The sequence below is a fragment of the Empidonax traillii genome, unplaced genomic scaffold, assembly GCF_003031625.1.
Source record: "Empidonax traillii isolate 1590-97213 ecotype Southwest subspecies unplaced genomic scaffold, ASM303162v1 scaffold284:size1552100, whole genome shotgun sequence".
Taxonomy (NCBI): Eukaryota; Metazoa; Chordata; class Aves; order Passeriformes; family Tyrannidae; genus Empidonax; species Empidonax traillii.
This window is the reverse complement of record NW_020955477.1, coordinates 528,379-550,567: the sequence shown is the minus strand read 5'-3', so window position 1 is coordinate 550,567 and position 22,189 is coordinate 528,379. Positions and strand designations below refer to the sequence as shown.

General features: G+C 47.0%; 1 protein-coding gene across 1 annotated transcript in view; it reads right to left on the bottom strand.

The window, feature by feature from the left end:
• ABCA12 (ATP binding cassette subfamily A member 12) overlaps nucleotides 1–9,182 on the bottom strand; it is an 81,824-nt gene extending 72,642 nt beyond the window's left edge. Inside the window, exons 1-2 of the mRNA XM_027890353.1 lie at nucleotides 9,114–9,182; nucleotides 4,946–5,039 (exon numbers count right to left, since the gene is read on the bottom strand). Coding sequence (XP_027746154.1) covers nucleotides 4,946–5,039; nucleotides 9,114–9,182 — 163 coding nt within the window. The remainder of the gene's footprint in view (nucleotides 1–4,945; nucleotides 5,040–9,113) is intronic.
• Nucleotides 9,183–22,189: the final 13,007 nt, after the last annotated feature.

Here is a 22,189-nt window from a genome sequence, read left to right as displayed (position 1 = left end):
ATCTATATCTAGACCCTTGAAGAAACACCCTGCACAAAAGCTGTGTTTACCCAAACAACATCTTCCAATGCTGAGTGCCTCCAGAGTCCAGGTTTAGATTCTGGAAACAAATGACCTCCTTTCCAGAAACACAGACATCAACAACTGCCGACTTCAGTTCTAGCCAAACTGCTCAGCACCTCTGCAAAAATACTTCTGAGCCCAGGATCTCGATCGAGATGCTTCAGGAAGCCCATTAGAATTAAGTGACTGCCCCAAGGTCCTGCTGTAATTCAGCAGGGAAGGAAAAAACACAGTGGTAACTCCGGAGTTCCTAACTCCAACTCTGAACATCCCACAAGGCAAAGAGTCTGTGGAAAGAACTGGAGGTGTGGAGATTCATGGAAAGAGAGGTATTATAAACACCACAGTGTCTGCTCAGGTGGTGGATCTCCAAGCTGAGTAGAGACTTGGATAAAAGGCAGGGAATTCTATGGTTGGGCACTGCTTGTGTACGTAAGGAGACCTGATGGGACTGTTTTGATGATCACTGCAGATGAGCACAGAGAAAAACCTGATGTGTGGGTGTCTAGAACAGGGGAGAAAAGTGACAGAAAAGCAGGGGAGGAACATGAAGCAATGCAATGAAAAACAGGGAGTGGGGCTGCTCTAGCCCAGGCAACTGGTGAAGGAGAGGTAGAAGTCTGGTGTGTGCTTGTGCTTGTCTGTGCACAGAGCAGGTTGAACTCTTGGGGTGGGTTATGCCTTGCATAAACACCCATGACTCGTCCAAATGAATGGAGTGGCCCCAGCAGCTAAGCCACTATCCCAACTCCCTGTAATTAGCATGGGAACCTATTAATTTTTCCACCCTACTGGGAAAAGAGATGAGTGTGGGTCCCTCCAACTAGGAGGCAAATTCCTTTATAAAGTGCAGCATATTTTCCGAGCTTTCTCAGCTCCAGGGTGGGATCTCAGAGGAAGGGCAGTGCTGTGGCCCACCTTGCTCCATGTCACCTGCCCTCATACATGTCCTGGCAGCCACAATGATCACTCACACTGAGAACTAACCCAGCTCAGGGTCTTTCTCTGTTAACCATGGAACAAAATTAGTGCAAGGGCTTCTGCATTTGACTGGGATTGAGGCAGGGAACTGTGAGAACTAGAAGTGGTTTAAGTCCTTATTTACTCACATGGCAGGAGCCCCCTGAACTCATCTACCAGCACATTGCTGCAACAGCCAGAGGGGCAGAGACACACGGGGGTGACAAGGACGGGGGTGACAGGCACTGCCTGCCCTGTGCTCGCCAGAACAGGCCCATCACACGCAGCTGCCCTGCCTGCTTTCTCAGTCGTATGGGAGAGGGGAAACCCTGCATGTACCCCTTTAAGAAACACAGAGCATCCTCCTGCTTTTTCTGACACCGCCCTGACCAGGGTAAGTCACGCCTCGCTTAACTCTAACCTGGTAACAGCGTTCAGCACAGAAGTCCCGGGGAAGGTGTGTCTGCCCATGCAAACCACGGCCTCCCTCCCAAGGCATCTCAGATCACTGCTCAGTGGCTCATATGGATTTTTCCAGGCAATTCTGGCTCCGTTCAAATCCTACCTACTGACCACAATAAAACTGAACGGGATGTAGCCCAAAGACTCTCCTATCTCGGGCCGTCCTTCTGGAGTTCTGGAGCCAGGAATGAGAGCAGAGTATGAGTATCTGCTCCTATGTAGTGTTGTGCCACACAGCTCTGTCTCTAAACTAGACCAACAGCTCTGCTGGCACTGGCCAACAGACTACTCACCAATTATCATCATACTCCCCATAACACTGGCTGCAAAGAGCAGCCTCGTGGAGGACTCTGCCCCTGAGTCTATGACAAATACCCGAGTGACTGCAATCCACCCTGCAGGCACCTCCACGGAGCTTGGGAAACCTGGGTGGAAACTCTGGGCAGAGGTGAAGGGCAAGATGTGCCTCACTGAGAAGAGTTTGGCAATGAATTCCCTGGCAGAATTTGGTGGATTTCAGACCAGACCCAAGAGCACAGCTCCTTTCCACGAAAAAGGAAAAATACCCGTGAACGAGGCACGGCTTTCGCAGCACGGGAGAGCAAGGTTTCTCCCTCACCTTCCCCGTGGAAGTGCAGGGTTTCTGAGTGAATATTGGACTAACCACACCCAGGAGAACTTCCACGAGGAATACTGATGAGGTTGAACTGACAGGAGGGGAGAGCAGGCCAGCAGAAAAGGAAGAAAGCGGGCGGGGAGGGTGTGACGGGTGTGACAGGCTCGTTAAAGCAGGAGTGTAATTGGGCTCCTGTGCAGACTGAGTGGGTTGAGCCCCGAGGGACAGATTGTATCTCGCACACAATTCCCATACCTTGCAAAAAACCTGTAGATGGAAAGGAACTTCTCCCTGCTCTAGAAAACAAGTGATACAGGCACTAAAGTCTGGACAATACCATCAGAGTTTACTGGCTTTCACCTGCAGGCTTCCAATACAGTCCTTCCTATCCCACACCTACGCCACAAAACACATTCCAACACCTCCTAGCAAAGACAGAGGCTGAAATGAAAAGGTCAAAAGCCACAGCTGTGATGTGTATAGTAAGTTGGATGGGGATTTTGTTTGGTTAGACTCTCAGAACATCACAGGAGCTGGGTATGCACAGAGAGTGAAATATCTTTTTCATTTCTCCTGACAACAATCTCTGCTGACCTGGAAACACATCATCAAACAGATGCCCAGAATAAAGAAGAGAGTTGTTTTTTGGTTAGTGGTTTGTTTGTTTGTTTTTTTTACCTCCTAGATAGAAGATGCTTTAGTTGAGAAGAAAATGATATATTGGATAGCTTTCAGCTCCTTGTTTTCCTCAGTTCTTAGTTAGCCCATGAGCATCCTGTTCCCTAGAGACATTTATTTGGTATGTCCTTTCCCTCTGAAGCTCAGCCTGGCACAAGCTCCCATGGCAGTAGGTGCAACACATTCTAATTCAACACAAGCAGGAAGCTCTTGCCACTTGTTCATTCTTACTGATATTTGCCAGGTAATTTCTCTACCTCCATCTATTGAATGTGTATTAGATGTCCTTCAGGATAACTCATTGTCTCGAATTTGAGCTGTTTTAATTGAAAAAAAAAATAATAGATTTCATGATATTTCTGTGAGAATACCTGAGATAAGGTTACAGACTGAGATTTCCCAGGGGATTATCTCTAAGGCTCCAAACCTCAGCATCTGGGTACCTTATTCCACCTTCTGTGCCGTTGATTCTGTGCTTCCTGGCTTTTGTCTACCTGCGATAATCCCTTGACAGCAGAACTAGAAACAGTTTTTGCCACTACTTAACGATTCTGTCTTCAAGCAGGCACTAGAACTCAGCAGAAGGTGGGTTTTATTACTGTTGAAAACGAACAAACCCCTCTCCTGTATTAGTTTTCCTCGATGTGTCCACCCCCGCCTGCCTTTCTTTTCTATCAGAAAAGGAAGTTCCCAAGTGATTTATCTTTTGCCTTTCAAGCAAAAAGTTGATACATTTTTTTCCAGCTGACAAAAAGAAGAGAGAGTAATTGTCAAGCAACTATTCTTATTTAACTAGAAAAGCAGTGGAAACTGGCTGTTTGATGTTCTGGTAACATTTTCCTCTATCCCCTCGGGATTCTTAGATGATCTCTGAACATCTGGATCACAAGAATACACCAAAACCATTATTTTCCAGCATAAAACCTCTCTTGCAAGAGAGGGTTCCTATCACCCACTTCTAAGAGAGACAGACACCTACTCACAAACTTAGTGAGGCTTGTACCAAAATAAAATTAATCTACAGAGGAAAAGGGAACTAATCCAAAGATACTGCCTAGTCATTCCCTTCCCTGCAAAGCACAACTGATGGAGCTATTTGCTATTGCTGAGATTATTCCTGCTAATCCATTAATGCAGAGATGTGACCACGCAGAGCAAAAATACTCCAAATAAGCAGACATTCAAACTAATAACCACTTCAAATAAAAGAATAAATATTTCCCCATCCAGCTGGCTCTCTTGACATCCTTCTTATCAGATTTATGAGGGACAGGAAGTACAACTTGGAGCAGTGTGGGAGGACTGCCATCTCCACACTTGGCAACAGCTGGGATTTTCACAAAGCACAGCGTGTCCCATCTTGCCCTCTCCAACTGGTTCAAGGGAATTTGGGAGAACCTGAAATATGTAACAGGTCTAAAGAGTCTTTTGCTGACAGCAGATGGGCTTGGGGTTAAAAAAAATGACACTTAACGCATCAAGAATGTCCTTCTCCATTAAAGAATTCCTATGATACCTTCAGAAAGTCGCTTGCCTGGCTCTCCATCGCTGTCTACAAAAGGAGGGACACAAACCTGCAGCCAGATTAGGCTGCAAGTTCTCTGGCACAAGAGAAGTTGACCCCAAACAACTCCTCACCCACCCAAAGAGCTGCTCTTTTTATCAGAGAAGGCTCACAGACACCACCAGCTACCACTCTTCAGCTGAGCTTTGCAGCAAGATGCTTAAATACGCACATTTTGCCTGGAGCACACACAAAGTAAACCCTTTCATGTTGACCCCTCTCAGGTTTGTTACCCCACCTCCATAATCACACTTGAAGCCTCTGCCCTCCCTCAGTTTAGTGCCCTCTTCTCCCTCAATTTCTCCTCTAAGTTTATATTGCTGTCTACAACAGTGGTATCTGAGTAAATCTCCATGAGACAGTTCTTTGGAGTTGTTTTCTAATTATAAAGCTAATTTGAAAAAAAAAAAAACAAACATGAGCAGAAACAACCTCAGAGGAAACACACACATTTTATTTACAGCATTCTGCATCCCAGGAAATCTCCACTGGAAACTAAAAGGAACCAAATTTGTAAAAGTAACAAAACACATCAAATGAACCCATCAGTCACTGAAATGAGAACTAAACCCCACAGACAGAAAAACAAACCAGTTACTTACAGTTTTGCTGTGGTTCTGGAGGGAATTTGAGACGGATAATGGCCAAGATTATGAAAACAACCACGGGCCAGGAAATTAAAACAAACGACCATACCTATAAAACAGCAATGAAAATATATGGGTTACGTTTGTCGTGCTGATGTGTCCCAGAGCCTGTCTGGAATGTACAAGTAGTGCCCTAAATGAGTTATAGGTGCATTGTAAATCACACCTGTCTCAGTATGCATACAATTAAAGCCCAAGCATTATCTATGCAGGAAGAAAAACTACCTCAGATTTTGAGAGCAAATAACAAGGCTGAAAACAACACGAGGCTTCCTGTCTTTCAGTTTGGCTGATAATTATGGGGGACAGTGTTTATCCAGCTTGGAGACACTGCCATGGAATAGTAAAGGCACGCTGGGAAACACAGAGCTTTCGGACACACCAATGGAGAGATAAAAGACCTGAGGTGTGAAAGTTTGGTTTCACTTTCAGTGAAAGACGCTGCTCAAATAATGGGTAAATAGGACTTTGATTTAGTTACACCCCAGAATTTGAGTGTTTGACAAGTCTACAACGTTTCTTCCCAGAAAATTGCAGTGTTCTTCACAAATAGTTGAGCCTCATGGTTGAGCTATTGAAAGGACTTGAGCACTGACAAGATGTGGAGCCCAAGCAGGGTGAAGGAAAGGGTTTATGGAGCTGTGCAAGCAGTCAGCCACAGAAGTCACATCTGAACACCAATCACCAAGATCCCTCATGTGAGCTTCTGACCCCAGCAACGCAAATCCCTGGCGCCTTTCCATCTCCAGACTGTAGCAGCCCACAGAGATGAGCTGAGATGAATCATGGCATGGTTTGGGCTGGAAGGGACCTTAAAGCTCAGCTCATTCCACCCCCTGCCATGGGCAGGGACACCTTCCACTAGACCAGGTTGCTCCAAGCACTGTCCAACCTGGCCTTGGACACTTGCAGGGATGGGGCAGCCACAGCTTCTCTGGGCAACCTTTGCCAGGGCCTCCCCACCCTCTCAGGGAAGAATGTATTCCATATATCTAACATAGGATGGAGGAGAAATTATGTAGAATTGGCTTAATATGTTGAAAAACACATGAACATCTATAGAACTCTTGTGTTTAACGTGAGGCTTGACTGTTTCAATGGATAAGGATTAAGAAAATACAGTCTAGTAATCATCTACTGTAAACCAATGGAGGTAGGGGGCCCAAAATCTTATAACTGCAAGCCTCGGAGTTTAGTGAGCCAGGAAAATGAACTTATCCAAATAATCAACAGCTTCTGCACTAGCTGGCTACCTTGCTCCCATGCTTACTACATTAGAGCTTTCCATCCATCAGTAGCTAAGCTCAAGCTACTCTGTGCTGCAAAATTGCTGTGCCATCTTCATGCCAATTTTTGTAACTGCAAAGATGTCTTTCTTCAAAATAATCCTATTTTTCATCGTTGTGCTACTCTTTTTTTTTCTTTTCTTTTTTTTCAGATCAGCACACATTACCCACAACTGTTTTTCCAAAGTAATTCCAAGCCCATAACCATGTTTTCATTTCCTGTAACACTTACTGGAACATAAAACCAAACAGACAGACAAACAAATCCTGGAGAGCAATTCAGCTTGAAGATGGTTGTTTTTACAGCATCTCCATCCCTATCAGCCCTGATGAGGTGACACAGGCTTGAAAGCAGGAGCAAATTCATGCCCCAAAATAGGCAAGTGACAGACATCAAATCACAAGGCCCCTCCCCACACATCCCTTCACAGAGGGCACTCCTATAATTCCAGCATTCAGCAGTATTTTAGCTTTTACAGACAGTTCCTGCCTTTTATATACACCCTGCCAACTTGTAACAGGATCCATCACTGAAACTACCATCTTTTTATAATTTTTTTCTATCAGATGCTTTCCCTATAATCAGTCCCCAAACACGCAGCTTAACTGTGATTAATTCCTGTGCAAACAGTATCATTAACGCAGCCTCCTCGTTTAGAACCACACAGGCTAAAGGAAAATTATGGGGTAACAGCACAGAAACTGATATTAGTCAGAAGCTGCCTGAAGGAAGGGCCAGACATCTGTCACATTCTTGGGACAATGAGTGAATACTGATAGTTTCTGCTCAGGGAAACTGTGGTACCTCCCCATTTTGAGCTATAATGGTGCTTCTACTCCCCACTTTCCACACAGCTCTTCCCTCAGTATCTCTGGCCTTTGATTTAATTGGATTTAATAGTAGCTGGGCACACCAGTTGCAACATCACAGCATTCCCACTGTCCCAGGCATTTCCAGCGAAAGACAACCACCCTGGCCAAACAGCTTGCAGGTGGAACATGTTGGCTCGAATGGAACCATAAACAACCTCAGTTTGGCTCTTGTGACATTAAGAACTGTGATGTCACTGCATAATCCCTTGGCTGGTGGATTATTTCACTGCTAAAAGTTGATTTAATCGCTCAGACCTTAGATCAGTATCTCTGGGTGCAGGCACATAGAAATACAGCATGGAGCAAAAGGTAGAAGTAAAACATGTTTGCCAGCCCTGGAGAGGCTGATGAAGAGAGCAGGAGAGCACTGGAGTCTGCAGGGCTGGGATGGGGCTGCCTGGTGTCACACCAGCCCATGGCATTCCAGGCATTCCCGGAGAGGGCAGCCAACACCACCTCAGCAGCAGGAACCACCTTCACTCCTTATCAGAAATTGAGAAGCACAACAGAACCCTTCCCTCCCTCCCCTCCTACCTCCCAAAAAAAGCTCTGCAACAGCCTGGTCAGTAAGGGAAGGCGGATTACACAGGTAGAAAACACGCAAGGAGGAGGACAGAAACCAGGATGGGCTTGGGAGCAGAGATCTGGCTTTACCTCCTCACACCATCTGCAGTCTGAGCAAGCTCCCTAATTTGGAACAAGCGAGGGAAATGAAGGAGAGTTGCAGGGAATGGCTGCCATAAAATAGTCTGTAGTGGCCAGATTTTTATTTTAATTGACATTTCTATTCTATAGAGTTGATATTTCAGCTCCACAGGAAACCAGAATTATAGCAAGTGAGACTGGTCAAAGCACAGGTAAGGCTTAAGTTGGCATTTACTCTGAGTACACAAGAGCTCAAAGAGACCCAGACCTTCTGCTTTAAATGAGGCTGTTACAATTTCTCTTGAGAAATTAGAAGTAATTTATTGGGATTCTTCTGCATCTCAGAAAAGGTGTATTTTCCAGCAGCAAAGAATACTCAGGAATGCAGCACACCCACAGGAGTCAGAGGAACTCAGCACCTCTCCAAATCAGGCTCCAAAACTGAGAGGGAGAACATGGTGGGCAAGAACTGACCTTGCAGAAGCACATGGTGATACTGGGCCTTTCACTCCATCCTCATATCACACCCTCCACGGCCACTTCTCTTCTGTCAGCATTTTCTGCACCTGCCAAGGCTTCCATTCCACCAAGGCAAGTTTAAAACCCACCCTGTTTGAATTACTAGCAAGAGGACAGGCTGTGGTACAAGGCCCAGAACCTCAGGGTGCTGTAGTTACTGTGCAGCTGCACCGAGACCAGACTGGGACAAAACTACTGGGCAGCCTTTGCCTGGCCACACAAGGCCACCCAAAGGAACATTCACCTCCCCGATGCTGCTGCAGGTCAGATTGCTCTCTGGACATTGGTGCCAACGGTTTGTCTTTTGGGAAGAAAGACCACTGGGGTGTTTGATTTGCAGCACACTGGACTGCACTGGAAATCTGTCCTACCCGCATCTCTCAGAGCTACTTTTTTCTTTGTCCATCCTTTACAAATGGGTCTGTGTAAGGGCAGCCCCCACGACCCCCAAATCCCAGGGACATCTTGGAGGCTGTACACCAACCATGGGGTCTGCTCCAGGGGAGCAGGTACAGAACTGCAGCTGAACTCAGGCCTGCCTGTGAGTTTGTGCATGGTTTTGTTTGCACAGAGGGAGCAAGAGTGGCATCCACGGTACTCCATCTGGACTCCTGAGCCCTCATGTACGAGCTCCAATGCAAGACCCAATTACTTTGGCTTAAAAAGGCCCACCTTCACTTCCATGCCATTCCCCTCCTTCCCTGTGCCTCTATCACCGTGACCCTCCTCTCCTGCAGTGTCCCCCTTGCTCATCAGCTCCCACCATTCCCAGCTTCCCGCTCCTCTGTTCCCACACTCACCGGCTGCCTCTTGACACTCAGCCAGTTCTTCCAGAGCAGGATCCTCAGGTGCTGAGAGAGCGCGGCCATCCTGGGCTGGGCCAACCACGAGCGAGCGGCTGCGTATTCTTCCTCCCCGGCTTAGGAGGCGAAAGTGGAGGCTCTAACCCAAAGGGGCAGCCAGTGTCCAATATCCAAGCCTCTGCCCCTTCCCCACAGCATAGCTCTGGAGCAGCTACTCCATGCACTGGTGGCTGCTGCAGTCCCAGTGAGCGTGGCTCTCGTCCTCCCAGCGATAGCTCCCAGCAAATGGAACAGGTTCTTCCTCTGGCGGCAGCGGGCGGGCGCAGCAGCCTGCCTCCACTTGTGGGAATTACAACAGCCGGCCTCTCCTGGATGCTCCCTGCTCCTGCCCTCACCGATAAAATGGACAGCATTCCAAAAAGATGCTTCTGCTTAAACAAAAGGTGATGCATGCCTCCTCCTCCTCCCCGTGATGAAACCACCTGTCTGCCCACACACCGCTCCCGCTGGAGAGGTGTCAGCGGCGGCAGAGTTCGGCTGCTCGCCAGGCCAGTCCGACTTCCCCGGCTTCTCAGGGAATGCCTGGCAAGAAAGAATCCACACCATGTATCTTCCTGGCATTGCTGATTTGGAATTAGTTGTTTGGGGTTTGGATGTTTTCTGGTTTGCTTGGTTTTGTTTTTTTTAATTAAACCTAGCCATCCAAGGAAATTAAATGAAAGCGCTGGAAAACGTATATAAATTAAAATCTCAGGGACTGATCTAATTGCTCAGCTTCCTGCATGTTCCCTTTCCTCCAGGAGATCAGTCCTGGGGCTCTCACTGGCTGAATTCCAGGTAGCATACCCAATCCACTGGGAATGGATCACACCCCACAAAGATTTCAAGCACTAGTGCAGCTTGAACACTTGTTATTGAACCGATCATTGAATTTTCCAAGCTAGCGATATCTAAGAACAACAGCCAGAGATGAAAGAGAAGGTGCATGGGGAAGCAATGACAGCACAGGGGACAGTTCATTGCACCAAGGAATAGCACAGATCCAAAATCCAGACTTGTCTGATGGGCTCTGGTCATCCAGAAGGGCTGTGGTCCCCCTCAGAGAGGAGCACATACAGTCAAGTATCCTTCTTGGTAACACTGAGATCCTCCTCAGAGCACCTTGGCAAGCCATGGAAGACATCACTGCCCTCAGCATAATCCATAAAAGATGAAAGACTATTCTTGTACATGGTATTTCTTCCAACCACAAACTAACTTTATGCCTCAAAAATGAAAAACATCTTGAACGAGTCCTTGCCAAACTCCACCCAGGGACAGACGCAGAGGTGGCAGCAGAGGAGTTTTGATCTAAGGGTTGCTAAAAGCACCGAGTGAGAGGAAAAGAGAGAGAAGGGAAGAGAGAGATGTGGTACTCAGTGAAGAGAAACAGCTTCTCCAGATTGGTGAGGAAGTACTTCAAAGCTGGGAATAGCAACAGATCCGGAGCAGTCCCTGCCCCACACACCTTCAGTCTAAATAGATCAGACATTCCAACGGTGGGAGTGAAGCTGGAGCTAAAATTAACCTAAAAGGTTTCCCTGGTATAGGTTTGATAGCAATGGGAAGAAACACAAATGTCTAACCTCACAGCTTACATTCCCTTCCCCCCCCCCCCAAATGTCCTCAGGAGAGAGAGAGAGAGGGATCTGGTTTGGGTCTGTGGATCAAGAACAAGCACTGCTCCTTGGGACATTGTTCTAGTTCAGCTCCATGTCAGAGGCACAGCCAGATTCACTGTATTTGGTCCAATCCACTTGCAAACTTGATTCACTTCCTCTCTGGGGCCGAAAAAAGAAATCCAAATATAGATAATTCTGCTCTGAGGGGGTAAGAGAGAAGAAATTTATAATTTCACCATTCAGTGCCTTGCCAAGGTCTTTTAATGCAAGTGTCTGATTGCTTCTTTTTCATATTCAGTCAAACAACTGTTTCAAAAGAACACTATGATTTGGATAATAATTTTCCCAAGCAAATGCACATCCTTACTTCCTTTGTGAACTGAGTCAACAAACATTCCCCTTGGGAAGTACCCAAAGGATAATTTGTTCGAGTTCACCACTGTAAAATCAGAATAACTCAGTGTCAGTTGGCTCTCAGAACACCTGCATTCAACTCCCCAAACACTGCAGCACTCCGGTTCCAGAACACAAGATGAGAACTTTATTAAGCCATTGTACCTTTTTTGCTTTTTAATTCCTTTACTGAATAATTCCTGCAGATGGCACAGGAGGCTGTGGACAAAGTGACCAGAGCAGACAGATGTCCCAGTGTGCCAATGTACATACAGCCAAAGGGGGAGAGAAAGGAAAGGCCAAATTTCTTCTCCTAAAAAGTCCTCAGTTGGTTTATTTTTCTGGTTGGAGAACTAGGGCTCTTCTGGGCTGAAGGGCAAACTGGTGGTTCAGATCACTGAGAAGAAGAGCAGCATCTGTTTCTGTGGCCACAAAGCTGGGGAAACTTTCAGGGGAGCTGTGACTTCATACAAAGCAGGTCCTTAGAGCCATTCCCTGTGCTGCAGCAGTGACCACAGTTCACAGCATCATGCAGGGGCTGCGCCTTCCAGGGCAGAAAGATCCCCCTTAGCTTGGGACACACTTTCAAGGAGAGGAGTTTTTACTTGGGTTACAAGGAATGCATTTGTGCTTCCCAAGTATTGCCACAGTTAGCTCTGTGAGAAGTGAAAACTTGGGGAAGTGATGCAAGACAAAATTGGTAAGAGAAGAGGATAAAGTCCCTCTGAGTGAATGATCTGCTTGCAGGACACATCCTTATGGGTCCTGACATGTCAGGGCTGGCAGCTGTGAATGCCACAGGCAGCAGCAAGGGAGGGATCCAGCAACAGAGGAAACTGCTGTGAAGGAGCTGCAGCACAGGGTCAGCCAGGGGTATGGGGGGCTCTCTCCAGCCCTAACACACTGGGAGGATGAGAAGAAATGGCCAGCCTTTATAGTTAATTTTTCACTAGTTGCTTGGCCAAAACAACAGGTCCACACAGCACAAAGCCAACAGCACCATAAAATGCAAACAGCTGTCTGCTCATTAACGCTCCTGGCTGGGCTTTAAAACACAAGGGGAGCTGGAGCAAACATGAGAGGGCAAAATATTTACCCCCTTGAAACACCAGACAAGAACGAAAATAACCTCTTCAGCCAGCTACCAGTACAGTAAAAAACCCAAAACACAACCCTAATCTTGCAGTGACTCAGTGTTACAACTAACACTCAGCAGAGGCTTCCAAGGCAGGCAGGCAAACGGCTGGGTGCCCCCAGGGGCCTGGAGGAGGAGAGATCAAACCAGGAGCAAGCACAGCCAGATGAATTGCCAGGCCAGAGAAGCACAGGCAGGGCAGAAGGAACCGAAGGAGATGAGCAGGGGAGCGATGGGGTAACGCAGTGACTCATCACGAGGGTACTTTCCCCTTGCAGAGCTTGCAGCATCTTTAGTTACTGAACTGAGCTCAGGGGCAAGTCCAGGCCGTGCAAGATGGGCTTTCCTCATGCCTTGTGTAAGCCAGTATTGACCAAATGTTTGACGCACTCTCCGTAGGGATTGCAGAGATGCCTATGCATCAGCTGTAGCTGTGATCCCTCATTCACAACCCAAGGCAGGCCAAGCACTGCTGAGCAAGCAGCCCGCAGCCCCACGCTGCTCTGCAAGCTGCAGGACACACACACACCACGGCAGAGAAGACCTACGTGCTCAAAGGTAAGTGCATGCTTGCACATCCTGTTAGGTGGCACTTTGCCAGTGTCACACGCAAGGAAGGCCCTGCAGAATACCAGTTGTCACCATTTCTACCAGAACTCTGCAAGGAAAGCCTTCACACAATGGGTACGACTCCTTTTCATGGCATAGCCCCCTACACAAGGACAGGCCATCAAACCAAGCCAACTTTAGGATGGTCCACAGCTAGAATGTGGAGAAATCAGAGAACCCTTTCACAGAAAGGGTTGGAACAACCAAGCATGGGAACAGGCTGCCCAGGGAAGTGGTGGAGTCATTATCCCTGGACGTGTTCAAAAAACGTGTGGATGTGGCACTCGAGGACGTGGCTCTGGGGTGAACAAGAAGAAAAAATCAGAACCCTCAGAAAAACTAAAATGGGCAGCAATATTTTTAGTCACTACAGAAACTGCTGCTGCTGTGGCATCACCACAGTGCCCCTCTGCCACCAAACACATTTCCACAATTTATTGGTGATTCCCCCTTCCCCATTAAAATGCATTTGCACAACAGCCCCTCCTGGAAGCAGTTTTCCCTTCAGTGATCCATCACTGTCAGCAATACAAGGATTTTGTCACGCAGGGCCCACTCCAAAGAGTTCAAGGAGCACTGGTTTTTGGCTCAAAGCCCTTGGATATTAACTCCTTATTTCTACACAGCAGCCTTATTTCCAGGAATAAGCCCCCCAAACCAAGAGGAGTTTTGGGATACTCTGATATCAGAGCAGTGAAGCACCAAAACTGAAATGTCTGAGCTTCTTGCAAATGAATTTAGAGGCACCACAGGCTGAAACATTTGGGACAGGATTCTCAAATATCAAAAACCTTCTACAGGAAATGCAACTTTTGGTTCTAAAGCCACAGTGCCTCTGTTATCAGCCAGCCCTTTACCCTCCTCCCTTGCTCCCAAGGTCACCTTCAGCTCCATGTGATCCTTGCAAACCTCAAGGCCCGTGAGTCATTTCCCACCACACCCAGCAGTGAGGGCTTTAAGAGGCTCCCCCCACACACACACCTACCTTGCCACAGGTTGTTTGCAGGCTTCACAATCCCCCTTTTCCATTGATTACAAACTCCTGTGATACAAGGAGGATTACAAGGATTACAAGCTAGTCAGAAAGGAGTTGTGGGCACAAAATGGGCAGTGAAAGGCAGCTGCTACTGCCAGATCCTGGCAGCCATCACCAAGCCCAGGTTAGTCTCCCCCTGCTACAGCAGAGCTTCACTAGTAGAGCCACACACCCCCTCTATTCCACCCCTTCTTGCTCATCAAATAAGCACAGCAACACACAGTTCTTCAGTTAACTGAAGGGGTTAACATGGGGTCTGTTGTGCTCAGACAGTGTAGTGCCTCCAGAATTAAAACCCTTTCTCAAAAGCCTTATTCTCGGGGCCAGGGCCCAACTTTCAACCTACACAAACCCACTGAATCCCAAGGCTGGTAAGTGGGCATTCCGTTGTCCGTGTCCCCGTGTCCATACAAGCTCTGCTCAAGAGCCTGGCTTTGGAAGAGCAAGCAGATCATACAGTGGAAGCTTCATTAGCACGGCCTTTAACCCTTCCTTGAGATTATTAACAAGGTTAAGCCCAGATCTAATGCCAAGGCTTGCAACAAGAGATGAGGCAGCTCCAAGGGTGCAAATCCTGACATTTCTCATTTATCATTCTTTGTGCACTCAGCTGGTTTCCAACCCGCGTGGCAACGCTCATGTCCCACCAGTGAACCTGGAGAGCTGACAGATGGACTAATTAGGGATCACACATATATTTATGGCAAGACTGATAAGAAGATCAATGACAAGGTCATTGTGAAAAATCAATTTGACTTCTGGAAGAACAATGGGTATTTCCAAGGCTGTGCTTTCCAAATCAACCTGCGGGCAGAGCTGCCCCAAAAAACTCCAACAAACCCATTTCCAAATTAAGAGGCCTAAGGACAGACTGTGAGGATAAGGAAACAACAGAGGCAGGGTGCACTTGTGACAAGAGCTGTATCACAAGTGAGCTGTTCTGTATGCAATGGAAACACACGTTTACTGAAAGATTAAAATTATATTAACTTAGAAATTGAATGTATTTGCACATGATAGGAAGTTAAACCCATAGTTATGTGAATTCAGTAAAGGTTCTCTCCTATGTTCCATAATCAGTGCAAGCTTGGCTTCACAGCAGGGTGACTTGAAAAAGAAGAAAGAAATAACAGCAAGAAGGTGTGTCCTGGGAGACACCACAGAACATGAGGCCAGTATGAACGGAGCAGTGATCACCAGTATTGAAAAAGAACACTCATCTTGCTTCTTCCTTATAAAATTTGCCCCACAGATAAAGCAAGAGTTCCACTTGTACAGAGGGTTCCACTTAATTTTATTAATCTACTCAAAAGACAACCCACTAGACCAAAAACCTGCTCAGTGTTATAAAGACAACCAAGAAAAGCTTGGTTTAGCTCCAAAGCCCTTGGCCAAGCACATACCTCAAGAGCAGAGCATTTCAAAGCCCCAGCAGCTTCAGCACAGACCATGGACTTGGCTGACACACACTGAGGCCCACAGAAGCCTACCAAAGTGGAAAACATCACTAAGCTGTTGAGATAAAAGAACTCAGAAGTAGCAACGGGAAAAAAATATAAACTAAGGTTATCGTGGGAGAATAAAACACCTACTTGTGATCTAGTTTGTTCATACTTAGTAACTGAGTTAGGAGCAGTGTTTTACCCCCCATAGCTGGGGTGCATTCATACACGCTCCTTCCCACGTGGATTTTCTGTTTACCTAAACAAGCAGCAAGTTCTCAGTCCGGGCACTTATCATATTCTTTCTCTTCTGCCTGGTTGCAGATTTCAGTGAAATATCTACAGGTCTGATCATTTCTGTGGGATTCATCCACTAACAGGTTTGGATGCTATGGGGCAGGGTGGACAAGCAAACCCACAGACCCCATTTCTAGAAGCAAATAGCAATCTGAGAGCACAGGCTAAGGATGTGGAGCCACCACACTCCTATTTAATAGGTTTCTAGGGTGACTATCCATCACCAAGTCACCAGGGTGTTATTACAGAATCAGCTAATTAAAACCACACCCTGAGATCTAAACGAGCATAGGGAGTGCTGATGAGTAATGACAAGTTGCACAAGGCCTGTCAGCCTCCTCGAGCTGGGAACCTGCTTGCTGGAGAGAAAAATAGGTGTTGTAATAATCTCCTGCGAGCACCATGGTGGTGGAGCAGCACAGAGAGGAGCAGAGAAGGGCTTGCTTGCCTACAGAGTCATTCTGAAAGCTCCTTCGTTTATAGCAAAGGAAAGGTTAAAGGACTCTTTCCCCTCTTCAGGTCATTGATAAAAGGCAGATGTCGCAGAAGAGGGTTTGATTCTCTGACTCACACAGTGGAGATGGGCAATCTTTAATGGATGGGTGAGGGAGGGTGGGTCAGCGATGAGCTGGGAGAGAGTGCTCAGCCCTCCTTTCCCCAGTGACCAGCACCAGGCACCATTCCTGAGAGAAACCAGCCCGGTCCTTCAGGAAGAGCTCTGAGCTGATTCCCTGAGCTGAGGCAGTGCCCAGGGGAAAGGCTGATGATAAGGCTTGCCCTCAGTTTATGGGCTGCATTTCCAAACCTGTGTGAGCCTGAGCATGAGGCACACAGGGTGATCCTTGGGGATCTGGGGAGCAGGCGTGGGACACGTGCTGGGGAAGGGCTCCCTGGCAGGAGGTGTAAGATGTGCTGCATCCACCTGGGCCTCACTGCACACGTGGAGTGTGCAATTACCCAGCTCCTGCCACCTGCACACCCTCGGTGGTGCTTCCAGGTGTGCCCTGACCCTGGGAGGTGTCTGATACACACTGAGCTCTTCAGCTGGGAGATGCCCATCCCTGGGTGACCAAACGGGCAGACCCCACTCTATTCACACCTCAGAGAGTTGTCACTGCTGGACTTATCCTTTCATTTTTCAAACAGAAATTAGAGCAATATAAAGTCTAGAGCTGATATTGTGACTTTGGCATCACATGGAAGTTGCCTTGAGTGTGAAACAAATCACAAGTACTGCTGGACTGGACTTGCAGAGCAAGTCCAGCACCTCCTGGATAGCCACAGATAGTCAATCACAGCCAAACCAAAACATGCTTGGTGGCCATATAGTGATGCACCACGCAGGACCTTCTCAGCAGGTCAGACAGGACTTGTCTGTGCTGGTCCTACTACATGGGCACTGTGAAGCTGAACAGTAAGTTTTCTAGAGCCACAACTCCAGGGCCTCTGGATTCTGGCAGGCTTGGAAGAGCCCCCGACTCTTAGCAAGGCTATTTGGTGAATTTATTCTGGGCTCCTTGGTCTGAAGTCCAAGACATCCCAAATGTCTTGCTGGGAAAGCTGGGAAAGCAAGCCTTCTTGCCTGGAAAAACTTTTAAATTATAAAATAACCCCCAAACCCTTGGGTGTGTGTCTTTTTGGATGCCATTCCAGCTGCCACATCGGAAATGTGTTCTGTGAGACATTTGTAGCCGTGAAACGCAGCTGGAGCGGTGGTGGGAGGGGAGCACAGCACAGACACTGTGCCTGTGCATGAAGATTAATACCTTTGGGCAGGAAGTTACAGTCTGTCCACAAAGGGCCCTGAAGAGCTTTATTATTTATGGATAGTATCATTATTTAGAGTCCAAAGGTCTGCCCTTTTTCTCAGCTTGTTTTAACAGGCATCAAAGGAGGACTCATCAGTGTCTTCCCCTCCATTGCCAGAAGGTAGTAGTGAGAATTGTAATTGGGGCTCTTTACAGTCAAAATGTTTATAAAAAACCTTCCCTAATTATTTAATAATGAGATATTTGATGATGCACTGGAAGCAACATTCATTGCCTCCAAGAAAGCAGAAGTAGCATCAGATGTCTGTTTGAGGAAAAAACGCTATGGGAGAGTACACTCTGTAGACACCAATTCATGTAATCCCTTGGAAGGATGATGCCTTGTTGTCTAAAACTAGTTTCAAGACAGACTATGATATATAGATAGATATCTCACTAGAAATGGGTGAACAAGCCTCAGTTTGTGTCATCCTGATAAGTCTGAGACAGCAGGAAGGACTACTGAGGGCGAATGGGACTGTGTATTTATCGGGTTACAGCTTCTGCCTAGAAGTTAAACCAGAGGATAAATGTGGAGATAACATCCAGCGTCAGTCAGATGACACAGCGAGGCATTAACCTTCTCACCAGTGCAGGCTGTTTGTTTGACTTGTGTGAAGAAACCTGGAGTGCACAAGTAACATATCACATAACAGCAGAAATCATCAAACAGCAGATCAGTTGTCTCCCATCAGGAAAACTTCTCCCCTTCTCCCAAGAAGAGCAATACTGGGGACTCCATGATACCTAAACACTGGCTTGACTTGACTACTCCAGCTATTGTGGAATCAACAATTTATCTGCTGTATATGCATGAAGTGAGTTAGGCACGGATTAATTTGGCAAAAGGTTAGGCTAGCAATGGAATAAAACACTGGCAGCAGTTCTGTGCTGCAGGACAATTTTCAACAAAGGTTGCCCAAGAGTTCATCATTTTGAGGCAGCAAGAGCCGTGGGGCTCCATTAATGTAAAACACTGGGTTCCTAAGCCACTGGTATTTACAGAGACTCGCCCACTCCTGTATATTAATGCCACTGGGATACAATCTCCTACAAGTGTTCCAAACGGATGTTTTGTGACTGTGAAGTCATCTCAAATTTCATGGGAAATTTAAAACATCCTTATCTAGCATTTGTTAAACAATGGGTTTGGGAAGGGAGGTAGATTTTGGAAAAAAAACCAAACCTCAGGTGCATGTAAGAAGGTGGAATAATTCACACACACACACACACACACACACACACACACACACACACTCTCTCTGGTGTGAGAGTGCAGGTCGTTTCAGCAGCAGGAATAATGCTGATGCAGCCACGGTGAGGGGCATAGTATGTCAGCTAACCAGGGACACATTTCCACAGCTCAGGTTTCCTTGGTGTATGAGCAGGGTAAACCCAAACCTGCCTGCAAAATCTCCAGAAGAAACCATCTTAAAATTTATAGCCCTGACATAACCCTAAGCCCCACTTGTACAATCATTTATACGCATACTGAACTCCATAAACAACTGTCAAGTGGAACAGCTACCCACAAACAGGAAGGAAAGGCTGTGATAGCATCCCTGCAGGATTGGGGCACCAGCCTGCAAGAGCCAGAGGCCTCTCCTGGATAGCAGGAAGGCCCTTGGCACACTGTGGGTGCAATGCAAAGCAGTCAAACCTGAATAAAACTCTGGATAAAACTATTTCATTATTCAAATCTCTGAAAGCTGCGGGGTCAAATATCTTATTTTTACAGGAGAAAATGTGAAAACCCCACACTGCCTGTTTCCTGGACTGGAAGCTGGGGACTTCAAGGCAAGTCTCTGTAGCATGCATTGCCTTTGAGACTTTTTTCCCTCATTTTCATAGAATCATAGAATCGTGGAATGTCCTGGACTGGAAAGGACCTTAGAGATCACCTACTTTCAATCCCCTGCCCTGAGCAGGGGCACCTTCCCCTAGATGAGGTTGCTCAGAGGATGAACAACCAGCATCACTTGCAGTTATTTTTTTTCCACAGACAACAATCAACAGCTCTAAACCCAACTCCCAAAGCAGCTTGGGTCCATTTTCAAAAGCCCTCACGTTCTGTGTGTGTGTGTTGCACACTTTAATTTACTGTCAGAAAACAGAGCTGCATTTGTAGGACTACATGTAATTTTTTTTCTTTTCTGATCTCCCAGGCAGTTCTCTGTGACGGTGAGTGTGTCACAGCACTACATCCCTTGCAGTGATTGCACAAGTCAGGCTCCAGCCTCTTGCCTTAGCAGGCTGGGTGACCCAGGGATCTTCTGCACGACACTCCTCGTGTTTTACTGCCACCTGCAAAGATCTGGTTTGAGTCTCTTCCAGTGCCAGAGGTCTTTATTGCTAAATAGCCCTGGCTGTTGAGTAATACATGAATTTAATGTGCTCATCCTGCAGTGCCTGCTTAGAAGGTCGTGGAAATTCAACTTGAAACTGCAATCAGCTCTTTTTTTTTTTTTTTCCCTGTTCTTTTTCATTCTCTGAGTTTTCTCTTTGCTGTTTCCCATGCTGTAGCAGCCTCTAATGAAGCAGGCTGTCACCTCAGTGCTCAGGCACATGAAAGAGATGATCTGGAGGAGGGAGGGGCAGTGGCAAATCTCACAAAAGCAGCATCCAGCTTGTGCTGCTTTGACAAGACCTGAAATAGTTCCATTCATCCCGACCACCTTATTAATAATCCAAATCCAGGCACAGAAGAAAGCATTGCTTGGCAACACTTCATCTGCCTGTTTGGCAAGATGCACGTGGGGAGGACATGGAAGAATCTTCTGAAGACGAGCACCAAAGCCCATGCAGGACTATTTCATATCTGGAAGAGGTCAAGGAAAGTTTCTGGGAGCCAGGCTTTGGAGAGGAAGCAGAAATCATGCTTTTGAACATTCTCTATCAAAGCTCTCTCTCGAACGTGCCACTGTTGCCTCTGGTACTTTTTGCTGGGAAACAAAAAAACATCTGTGACAGCTCCCAGCATTTACAAAAGTGGAGCTACTTTATTACTGGGGAAAAAGTTCTAAGTATGTAAATGTGTCTCTAAATTTTAAAATAAGTCTGGTGCCTTTCACAGAGCTTTCCAGCAGGCACTCCACACTTCCAGCAGGAGCCCCAGCAGTTTACTGGGAGCAAATCCCGGGTTGTATTCTGAAAGAACATTTGCAGGTTTATCCCCTCAGATACTTCATTTCTCTCCCTGGTGCTGGGATCTGGGGTATGAGTGAGAGTACCCTCTTTACTTGAAACAGAAGATTAATTGTCAGCTCTCACAACTGAAAAGGAATGCTGAAAACCGTAAACTCAAGAAAGACATGGACATCAGAACAGCCACCAAAAGTTTTCAGTGGTTTGGGGCAGTGAAAATGAACTTGTGGTTGTCCCTCTGCCTGTTGCACATGAGAAATCTGATTCTAAGAGTTATGCTCTCATGGTCAGTGAAGAGGAGCACACTAAGTACTTACCTGTGCAGTTAATGCTCCAAATTTGATCACCAAATGCTGCAATAAACTGCTCTCAAACAAGTTACAGATTCAGTACTATTTGCAGAAACAGTAACAACCAGCATTTGGCAGCCACTGAGAAACCTGTTATTTTCTAATAGGCTGTTCATGACGACCCCAAATAGACAAAATTAACCTAATAAGGTGTTCATTATGTATAATTTACCAGCTTGTGCAAGTGTCAGCCCAGAACACAGGACCACACCTGACCTTTTAATAGACACGTTTTTCTAACAACTACTTTCCAGCAGGCTGTGTTGTAAAGCAGCTCAGCTTTTATCCTGGTGACTGATCAAAGTATCCCTCCTCCCCTCTGGCACTGAGCATCCCACTCCATTAACGCTCCACACTCTTATCACACCTCTTCAGTCCTGTTCCTGTGATGAAGGGCAGGAGCTGCACTGTGTCTTCTGGGCACTCTCAGAACATCTCTATCGCGGGTACAGGCCACTAGAAAAGGAAAATAAAAGGCATCAAGCACAGAAGCAGAGGGTTGATGACAGGAGGTGGTGTGTCTGGCAGGTCAGTGTGTGTTGGGATGGGATGTTATCCAGGTGAGGCTGCTCTACGTCAGAGCCCGTGGATCGATGAGAAACACTCCCAGGTCAGGGCCCTGACTCTCGCACTGACGCAAACAGCTGGAGCTGCTAAAATGTCACAGCCTGTCCTGCCGCTGCACCCCGTGTGACCATACCCAGCAGGGCACAGCGGCAGCCTCTGTGCCAGCACCACCCCAAACCGTGGCACCCACCTCTGCTGGCAGCCTCACACACAGCCAGCCTGCGGATCAGGAGCCGGGAACACCGGGATGTGTTCCCCGCTGCAAGGCTGGTCACCCTTGGTGGCCACTCTGTCAGCAGCTGCGACCCCCCGGTCTGATCTGCTGGGGCTGCTGTGGTGCAGTGAGCTCAAAATTCATCCCTTCACCTCAAACCCACTAGAGACAATCTCAGCAGCAAAAGGGGTTTGCAAGTGGACAGTGGCAAACCACTGCCTATGAAAGGAATCATCATACTGCACTGAACACTGGCTCCTGAGGCAGAGCTCCAAAGCATGAAGCTGTAACCAAAGTTTGCAACTACTCAGCAGCCCTGGAAATCTCAGGGCCTGTTCTCAGCTCCAGTGAGTGCTTTGGGAAGTTCCTCCTCTATGGCTTTGATGTGGGGCTCAAAGAACGTTCCCCACCGTGAGG